General features: G+C 42.7%; 1 protein-coding gene across 4 annotated transcripts in view; it reads right to left on the bottom strand.

Moving 5' to 3' along the window:
- The window catches only part of ZRANB1 (zinc finger RANBP2-type containing 1), a 44,644-nt gene that overhangs the window by 5,161 nt on the left and 29,402 nt on the right, over nucleotides 1-10,081 (bottom strand). For all 4 annotated transcript variants that reach the window (XM_074545375.1, XM_074545374.1, XM_074545376.1 and 1 more), the window contains exons 7-9: nucleotides 9,262-9,460; nucleotides 5,002-5,122; nucleotides 4,048-4,177 (exon numbers count right to left, since the gene is read on the bottom strand). In XM_074545375.1, the coding sequence (XP_074401476.1) occupies nucleotides 4,048-4,177; nucleotides 5,002-5,122; nucleotides 9,262-9,460 (450 nt within the window). The remainder of the gene's footprint in view (nucleotides 1-4,047; nucleotides 4,178-5,001; nucleotides 5,123-9,261; nucleotides 9,461-10,081) is intronic.

The following is a 10,081-nucleotide window of genomic DNA, read 5'->3' as shown; positions in this document are numbered from 1 at the left end:
AAAGACAGCAATTTGCTCGAGGTCTCAAAATAAAACTGGAACTCCTTTCTTCCAGGAACATAAATAATTCTTGGTGTGTACTGCTGCAAGACAACTTAAGCAAAAGCACAGCTCACCTTGTGACAGGTTAAAAATAGCCCCACATAAACTCAAGTGCACATGTAGCATAGCAACCCCTCCTAGCACAGCTGCTGCTGCAAACAGCTCCTCACAGCCATGGAGAGGGCAGGGCAGGGCTAAAATGGGAACCTGAGGCAGGGCTGGCTTTGGAGGTTCTGCTGAAGTGTTGAGCTCATCTTTTTGTATTGCAGTAAAAATTAGTGGGGGCTACTGTCCGGTTTTCAGCTGTTTGGAGGGCCTGGAAAGGCCCGGGGTGGCCTTGGGGCAGCCCGCGTATCAAAGGACGAGAAGAGGCTTCAGTTCTTCTTTCGGTCTCTGTGTTTATTAATTGTTTATCTAAAAGATTTTCTCTCGGCCCGACAGAGCTCTGCTCAGCAGCCAGCCATGAGCACACTGTGCTGCCCTCCGGACAGTCACCTATCTTTATACCCAAAGTTACGTGTACAATATTTATCATTTTTCCCCAATACCATTTATTCTTATTGCCCGGTGCACTTTTAGTAATAACCAATCCAAAAGTGCCACCATCACCACAGAAGATGGAGGAGAAGAAGAAGAAGAAGAAGGACAGGACACGCCCCAATTCCTCCATCTTACTTCTCTAAACCCCCCTGTACAGAAATCCTAAACCCTGTGTCTCACCCTCTAATTAACTAATCCCTTCACCATTCACCCCGGTGAAACCCTCCTGTCCTCATACAGGTGTCGTCTCCTGTGTAGGATCAAAGTCCAGCCACCAGACACTTCTGGAACATTCCAGGACTCCCGAGCCCCCCAAGGGTGGTCTCGGTGGCTCAGCACCTCAGTCCTGAGGTGCTGAGATCCCACAGGCTACCAGTAAATAATTGTGCCTTTTTTCTCCCCCCACCTTGTTTTTGAATTGGCAATCAAGAGCTACCTAAAAGTCTTATTTGTTTAAAATTAAGAGTCACACAAGTTTTTACAACATCTCAATTTAAAGACAGATCCTTTCAAAACCTTCTTAGCCCTCCCTCCCTCCTGTCCCCATTATTAAGACTCACTCTAAAGCAATGTTAAACACAGAAAGTGAAAAACACAGGATAAGTTTCACCAGAAAGTTTATAACCTTTGCATTTAAGGGCAAGAATCAAACATCCAGTCAAAGTTCAAATTTACACTGAAGATGACATCCAGCCAAATGTAAGGAAGACAGTCCCTCCATTCCTGGGAGCACAGCCATGTGAACTTTCAGGACTGAAACTCATCTGTCTGCCTCCATCTCTACACTGAAATTCAGCAAGTGTTTGGAAATCCTCCTTCACCATCGTTTTATCCTGGTGAAAATTCCACACTAATCATTTCCCCAGGACAGAAGGCTGTGCTTTCTATTCCTCCTCAACACTGTGATGAGCTCCACAAGAAAAGAATTTCAAGCATTGCCAGGGAGAATGTCTAGTGCTCTTAAGAGTTATAAAAGTCACTGTGATATACAGCCAGGAGGTCGTGTAACAACAGTTGACATGAACACAAGCCACAGAAAATAAAGAGGATGGGCTGACACCTATCCTGAAGCCACCCAGACAGGATTTAGTTTCTCCAGCCTGACCTGATGATCACTTCAGTCAGTCATCATTTTTCCTGTTCAATTTTAAAAGCTGTACATTTGTGCCACTAAATACACATGGCTAGACCAGAAGGGTCATAGTTAGGGCTTGAGAAAGTTAGTTAGGGCAGATCTTCCACTGTTGGAGATTTTTTTAGAGATGGCCTAGAAGGCAGCTGTGAGGAGCAGGTTCTCACAGCCTGTTTCTGTGAACAGCAGAGGTTCTCAGGTTATTTTTAATTTCAGGTAAAAGTGACAAACAAACATGAAGGCTTTGAGAGCCTTGCACATCAGAGTTCTCAGGCAGCTTTCTCATAACAAGTAAATGTTCTATCTTTGGCTACTTTGGGAAAGCAAGAATAATTTTGAGAACTCAAATCTTAGTATTGGAAACATAAGGAGAGGTTGGTGTGTTATCTCTGACCTATTGTGAGCTCAGATTTTGCAATATGCATGAACTTGATTAACACTGTTATAAAAAGTGATTGATTGATTGATTAATAAATCAGAGTCGATGGCTGACCAACGCAAGGTGGGTCGTCTCCCCTCCAACTTCAATATTCCACCACTGAAGGTTTAGGATTTAAAGAATTAACAGTCAGCTGGAATCTGGGGAACAAGGACACTGGCAATTATGGGATTCACAGGAACTACAGCAAGGATGCCAAGCTGGAACAAGGAATCCCTGGGAAAAGAGTATTTTAGGGGTGGCTAAGAGGGTGCTACAAACTGAACCATGATGTTGAACAAGCATTTAAAAAATTCAATTCTCCATTTCTATAACAGAGTGGTTTGGGTTGGAAGGGACCTTAAAACCCATCCAGTTCAAGCTTCCACCTTCCCAAGTGGTTCCAAGCCCTGTCCAACCTGGCCTTGGACACTTCCAGGAACTTTTCTGGTGGATGTGGTGTTAAACAGAGGCAGGGACAGCCCAGCACTCCCCAGAGCCCCAGGGGCTGAGCAGGGCCCACACACAGGCCCAGAGCAGGAGGCTCCTCCTGGCAGCCCAGCCCACCCAGCCGGGTTTCTCTGTGCCAGTGGCACTGGATGAGCACACACTGAGCACAAAAACGTGGCTGGCCAGGGAGAGGAGCAATTCCAGTTACTGTGACACTGACTCCAAGTTCACCTGTTCCAGGGCTGCTCCCATGCATGGATGGATGGGGCTTGTGGCAAACAAATCTCAAGCTGTAACTATTTGGCTGCCTAAATTCCTGGAAACCTGTGTGCAGTAAAAGGGAGTTCCAGGCACCCTTCTGGTTCACAGTGCAGGAAAATTTCAGCACATTTAGGCCATGTAACACTTGTCTGCCTCGATGCCCAACCTAGGAAATAAAACCTCTGCAAACCACTAAGCCTTGGAGTTAAAAGCAACACAAAGCTGCAGTGTCAGCTTTAAGTGACACAAGTACTGTCCCTTCCCAGCTGCCTTTTATCATCAAAACAAAAGTTAACATCTAACTACAATGACTACTAAACTTTTAGACTCTTCAAAAAGGTAATTAATTTCCCTACATGAAGTTTTGTTATTGCCCCAAACTTAAAAGCCAAGACTCTGAACAGTTATAAATTAACATGAACTGCACAGCTTAGTGTTTGCTACAGATCATGGCCTTGCCTCCTTCCAAAATCACCACATTTTTTTCTTCCAAGTCACAAAGATGCTTTGGGAAGCCCTCAGCTAAGCTATAAATAAAGATGGGTCCCCATCAAGCAGATGTACTTGAGGCCAGGAACATGAACTGTGGGCAAAACAAATGTCCCAAGCCCTGGAACACACACAGCTCCTTCTCATGGTTCTGTTTACAGCTCAGTTTGTGCAGATGCTCCCAATCCCCTCTCATGTTTTATTATTTGAATAATAAAGTATTAGCATGTCACAGAGGGGAAAATTGCCCAAACACAGATTTGGTTTGCAAAGCAGCAAATGCATCTTTAGAAATCTACAGATGTTAAGTCTAAGCAAAACTGGACTGAGTCATCTTCACATTTATCTGAAGGACAGTCAGGCTGTCCTGAAGACAAAGAGGGAAAGAAATTCAGAAAGAACCTGATCAAGCTATGCAAAATTATAGTACTGATGGGAAATAAGTCAGTATTCACACTTGCTGTAAAGTGTGAATCACTGAAACACAAATAAAATTTTTATTCCCATTTAAAGTATCATGGAATTCACTTTTACAGGCACCATGCCCACTATAAAATGAAAAACTTCAAGTTTGGAGATTATTTTGTTCTTTTTAACAGCAAATGAAAATTTACCTACAACAGTATTCCATCCTTTTTCAGACAGTCACTTCATGTCACTAGTGATTTACAGCCCACCCCTGTTGAAAAGTGAATTTAGAAAATGCAAGGCTTACCTTGGAAGCGGGTATATCCTAATGTTTCTCCCCGAAAACTCTTGTAATATTTTACTCCATAAACTATAATTGGTCTTCTAAGAATATGTGCAAGTACAAAAATGTGTGTCTGCTCCAAACTCGCTCCAGGCTGAACCAAACACAAAGAAAGACAGAACTTGAAACAGAACTTACCATCCTCTACTTTGAAATTTGAAAAACAGTCTTCAAATTGAGAGAGAAAATGCTTTTAAGAGTGATAAAGCTTTGACAGGAAAAACAAAAGACTGGAAAATTATGGGAAATAAGGAAAAACATTTCAGCTTGTCAGCTGTCAGTAATAATTCTCTGTCCTACTGCCCAGATTCAATGTAATGGATTTCATTCCCCACTTAGAAGTGAAACTCTACATAATGTTAGGTCTAAAAATAATTCCTTCATCTGAGGGCACTTTAAGGCAAATTCCTTTTGATGATAGGAAAAGGGCACATACAAAACAAATCTCAGAAAAATAGCACCAAAATCATGTTTATACTTGAAAAGGGGAGCTAAAATAACTCCCATAGCTGGAAGCTTATAGGAATGTAAATCTCATTTTGGAGGAGAGTTATAAAATCTCAGCAGTGTAAGCTGACAGATTTGGATTTGTGTTTGGGAGGTAAAAGTGCTGCAGGAGCTGGATATTAAACATATGATTGTCTATGAGTTTGTTCTACAGACTTCACTCGAATACCACCATTCTTTTTTTGTGTTGCACTGCTTAGTAAGAAGCTCAAAAATTATAATTTCAAATGAACCTTTCCATATCAGCAGAAAAGCTTACCCAGTAAGATTTTAAGATCATTGGCTTAAGAGGAATATTCTTCCTTCATACAGGAATATTCTTATTCCCAAAAAAATCTTCTAGTTCTGAAACTTCTTTGCAGCTATTAAAATATCTTTTCCAAAAGCCCTTTGACAAAGGAGTTTTCTTACCTGGCTTGCAAGAGAGAGAATGAATGCCCAATCTTCCTGCCACTGTTCCTCTCGCAAGGAGAAATGTAAACCAAAGCTTTGGGAATACCACGATTCCCACTCTTTCCAGCGGGTGTAGAACCTAAAATGTTACACAGAGAGAGAAAAAAAGTGGTAAAGACAAAAATATTTACTCAACCACCATAATCCTGTCAGCAGTATTTAACCTGCATCCCAAGAAAGGGGAAGAAAGAGAGCAAGTAGCAGGAAAACTGAATTTTGTTTTGTTTTTTTTTATCTTCAGGAGACTCCATTTATCAATCTTCACTTAAGAACCACTGAAAAAAAAAAAAAGGACATGATCCAAGCTCCTGCCAGGCTCATGCCTAGTTTGATACCTCTTGCAATAGGGATTGGTTTGGTTTTTTTCAAGTCTTATTTAGGCTTATTGAAGTGTTGATATACACGGAATGTAAGTGAGACATTCCATTTCATACAGCAGGAGTTGCTCATTCTTCTCACACAAAAAATAGGTACTGTCTATTTTTAACCACATCATGAGTCAATTAACTTCAAAATGCTCACATCTCCATTTCCAACACGTGGTTAAGAGGCAGAATCTGTTTTATACCAGATTTTGGAGCAAAAGGGTGGTAATTCCACATTCTATGGAGTTGTAAAGCAGTGTGGATAAGAATCAAATATGCAAAATTTGATTTAGTTTAGTCATGATATTTTATTTAACCATTTACCAAGAAAAATGACACATTAAAAGGAAGGTGTTTTCTTTTTAAATTTTTAACTCTGTCCTATCACCACACTATGGAAAAGCCATAACTTCACATTGGGAACCAGGATTTAGGGAACAGTGCTAAGCCAATTTTTAAACAATGGCCTTTACTGTGAAGACAAAGAAACCATTCTGAAGTTTCAGCTTATTAAAAATGTCACTGAAATGAACTCATTTAATTAAAATGTGAGAATATCAGCAGCAGTGAGTGTGTGTGGATAAGATCTTTCCTATGCTTTCAGTGAAGGTGGAATCACCCTAAAATCTTGGTGTGTAGGACAGCAGCCACCAGCCAGGCTGGGTTTCCTGAGTCCAGGAAAAATTTCCATAGCTCATAAATCCTGTTATTGAGATATTTGGATAGGTCTGATTGATAGTAATATCTATAGGGGATCTTCTGTATTTATATTCCACTTTTTATCCAAACACAGCAACACTTCTACCTTTGAAGCTGATGAATATTTTGCCTGTTTTCTCTCATAAATTTCTAACAGTACTTTGTTAGTTCAAAAGTTTAAATTAGTTCATTCCCAGTTCTCCTGAAAGAAATTTAATCAGATTCTGGCGGAAAGAAAAACCAAAGCAAAACAACAACAAAAACTCCCACACCACCAGAATGAGAGAGAAAATATAGAAAATTAAAGGGAAAAAAGGAAAAAGGAAAACACCAAACTACTCCCTAAAAGCTGGATTGTGAAAGTGTTCTCCTAAAGAAGTTTCTTCCCTGAGTTAGTCAGACAAGATTTTGATCTCATAAAAAGCAAACTTTTCAGGTTAACACAAGAGAACTGAGTGCATCCATTAAAGAATAAAATTCTGAAAGTCAACTTAGGGCATTGTGCCTGTTCTCCAGCAAAAGCTAATGGTGGAATACAAAAGGGGCACTTCAAAACACACTTTTGTGTAAACTAAAAAAGGGGAGTTATTGAAAGGTGAGTGGAAAAGACTCCACAGGCCAGAGCCTCTGGGAACTTCACTGTGGAGCTTTTCTGAGTACCAGACACAGACTGTCTCTGGTAAATAGATTTTTCTTTGTTCAGCATCTAAACAAACATAACAAAACAAGGTCAAATGAGTTACATGAGTGTTTTCTGTCTGACTATAAAAATACCCATCTTTAAGTGTCTTTGTGGAGGCTTTGAAAAATAATTCCACTAGATAAAAAAGTTTAAGCAGGGATTGCATTTAAGAGCCTGTTCCAGTGACGACATCTCTTCCTATCAGCCACATGTCCTAGCCCACAAAATTAAATGTATCTTCTCAAATGGAATGTACACAGCACTTACAGGATGTACAGAATGATCAATTTACAACAAAATCTGGCTAAAAGATTTATTCTAAAGACTTGTTCCTAACAAGAACATGACTTGTTCCTTGAAGACTTGTTCTTTCTAGTCTGAAGTTTTGTTCCCTTGAAGGAGCACATCAATCAGTTAAAAATTATGGTTCTATTAAGGATAAAGATACAGAGAACAAATATAGAGTAAAATGAAGACACAGAGTACACAAATACAGAGTAAAATGAAAATTCTGTCTAGACATAAACTAAAAAGCTTAAAAGATGGAGTAGCCTCTAAGTGAGAGTAATGTTAAGATAGAGCAGTAAGTCAACCACAATCAACACCAACCTTTTAGGAGATTTGGTCCAAAGCTCAGTAGTTTGCAGCATGTTTTGGGATAGCATGGTTTGTTTTGTTACCACAAAGAACAAAACCTGATCTATGCTAAATTTCTGTTCTGGCCTCATGGGAGCTGCCTGTGATGCCAGGGACATTCCTGCATGGTTGAGATGCACACTCCATGCTGAACAGCTCCAAAGCAGTGACAGATCCTCTCAGACACTGGATCTTGGGAGAATTGCTTCTGAAGCATCATTTTCTGGAACCCAGCTCTGGATGCTAATTTGGGGAGTTCTCCCTCAACAGCACAAAATTTACTCACAGGTACCCCTACATTAATCTCCTGTACAGCAAGAGGACAGGGACAGTCTTTCTGCAGTATGTGCTGACAGTGTTTCTCCTGTCCTTGACTACAAGAACATCAAAGAAAGGATCACCTGTGACTGGATTATCAGTCCTTATCAGCTCATCCCTTAGTCCAGGACACCCTGGAGAGCTGCTGGGCACCACTGGGGGAACAACTGAGATTCTCCCTCTAGCAGAAGGAAACCACAGCATCCAACTAAAGGAGGTCAGTGCAAAGCAAGAAAAGTTGTTTTACAGAACTTTACAGAATGATAAATCAATTTTATGGCCAAATGACAGAACCAGTTAAATGTCAACACTGTCTGCTTTACTACCATTATTTCAGCAGACAGAACAGGGATAAAAAGAGCAATCCTGAGTAAAGCTGTAACTAAGCAGATGGAATGAAAACACTGAAAAGTTTATAAAGAATAAAAGGCTATCTTCTACTAACAATCTTCTGCACAGCTCCCACCGAGCAGCAGGGCATGGCATGTGCATGATTTACATTGCCAGGACACAAACTGCAGCTCCAGTAACTGTGGTTAGTGCATGCCTGACAAGTATAAAGCATTTTAGTGTTTGAAATGCCATTTGCTGAGCATCACACACCCCTGAGTTCACAGCATCCAAGTTTCCAGTGCTCCTATTTAAAACATGAGATGAAGATCCCAGCTGGGACCACTGGACAGCTTTGAGGAGCACAACCCACGGTGTCTTGGGCTGCACTGTAAGATGTGGCTGGGGTGTGAATTCTATTGCCATGTGTCAGAGCTGGGGCAGTTATCTCTGTTCATTGGGCAGTTTTTTCTTTATCTCTCCAACCAATCCTCCCTCCAGGAGATCTCTGCTGTCCATGGCCATTAATTATTAATTACCTTCTGTCCATGGCCAGTGAGTGTCCCTGCAGGGCTGATCCAATCCCAGCATCCCATGGGGAGATGCCCCACCCAGGGGAGGAGCCAAGCATTCCTGCCTGGATCCAATCTGAGCTTTGGGACACCCCAGCAGCCTTTGCCCCCTGCATTGCCAGAGGAGCAGCTTTCTGCTGCCCTGCATGGCCAGAGGGAGCCCAGGCCCATCTGCAGCAGCCCTGGAGCTGCAGAGGAAAACTCCCCCCTTGTGCAGGATCCCTGCTGCAGCAGAGCCACAGCTGGCACTGCAGGAGGATTGCAGCCACCATGGGATGGGGCTGGGACACCCCCTGGCACACAGGGGGCCAGGGCATGGTCTGACTCTGGCAGTTGTTTGGTTTTGTTTTTTTTTTGTACTATTACATTTGTATTTTTAATTTTCCTAGTAAACAACTGTTATTCTGTTATTTCTATTCCTGTATTTTTGCCTGAGAGCCCCTTAATTTCCAAATTCTAACAATTTGGAGGGAGGAGATTTACATTTTCCATTTCAAGGGAGGCTTCTACCTTCCTCAGCAGACACCTGTCTGTTCAAACCAAGCCAGCAGGGCACTGGGGAGGGCTGGCAGTGGGGCTTTGCTGTGCAGCAGGGGCAGAGGCTGCCCAGACTCACCAGTGGGAGCAGTCGTGTAAACTGTCGTGCAGGGCCTTGCGCAGCACGGAGTCCTTGTCGTAGATGCCCCAGGTGGCCTGGAGCACCGAGTCCAGCAGGCAGTCCCCGGCCGTGCGGTTCCACAGCGCGTACAGCCGGCTGTCCAGCCGTGTCCCCAGCTCCAGGGACCAGTTAATGATGGGAGACTCCTCCTCCAGCTCTGCAAGGGCACAGCCAGCTCTTGAACAAGCTCTTGTTTATCTCAGGGAATTCACACAGCACAATAATGGCATAGGCTCAATGATCTACCCCTTTGCATGAATAAAAACTGTCTTCATATTACAAGTGATGCCTCAGGTTTTAGCTTTTCTATGTTTCAGGGTCTGTGCTGCTAAAGCAAGACTGAAACACAGTGTGCACTTCTGAGCTTCACATTAGTGGATGGTGAGCTGGGAATGCTGAGCTCTGTGCACAGAGCAGGGAGACAAAACAATTCCTGCTCCAGCTGGGCACCAAGGACAAATGATCCCAATCCCAGCCCAGGAGCACAAACCCCGTGGGCTGGAGACAGAAAAACAAGCAGGGTGGGACTGCCTGGGCTAAAGCTGGGATGGGACAATGAACTGCAAGGTGCAAATGGAGCAGAACTGATCCCAGGGACAGAGCCCGTGCCCCTCGTGCATTTTGGGGCCATTTTGGTTCATCCTGGGTGCAGCCCTGGCTGGGCTCTGGTGCTGCCCAAGGTGGAGCCATGGAGAAGATGCTTTGAATCAATCCCTGCTTTATTCTTTAACTTTGTCAGTCTCTGTTCTAGGTCAGCCCTCACAGCCCTCATGTTGAA

The sequence above is a fragment of the Zonotrichia albicollis genome, chromosome 7, assembly GCF_047830755.1.
Source record: "Zonotrichia albicollis isolate bZonAlb1 chromosome 7, bZonAlb1.hap1, whole genome shotgun sequence".
Classification (NCBI taxonomy): domain Eukaryota; kingdom Metazoa; phylum Chordata; class Aves; order Passeriformes; family Passerellidae; genus Zonotrichia; species Zonotrichia albicollis.
Note: the sequence above shows the minus strand (reverse complement) of the source record. Positions and strands in the feature narration are given on the sequence as shown.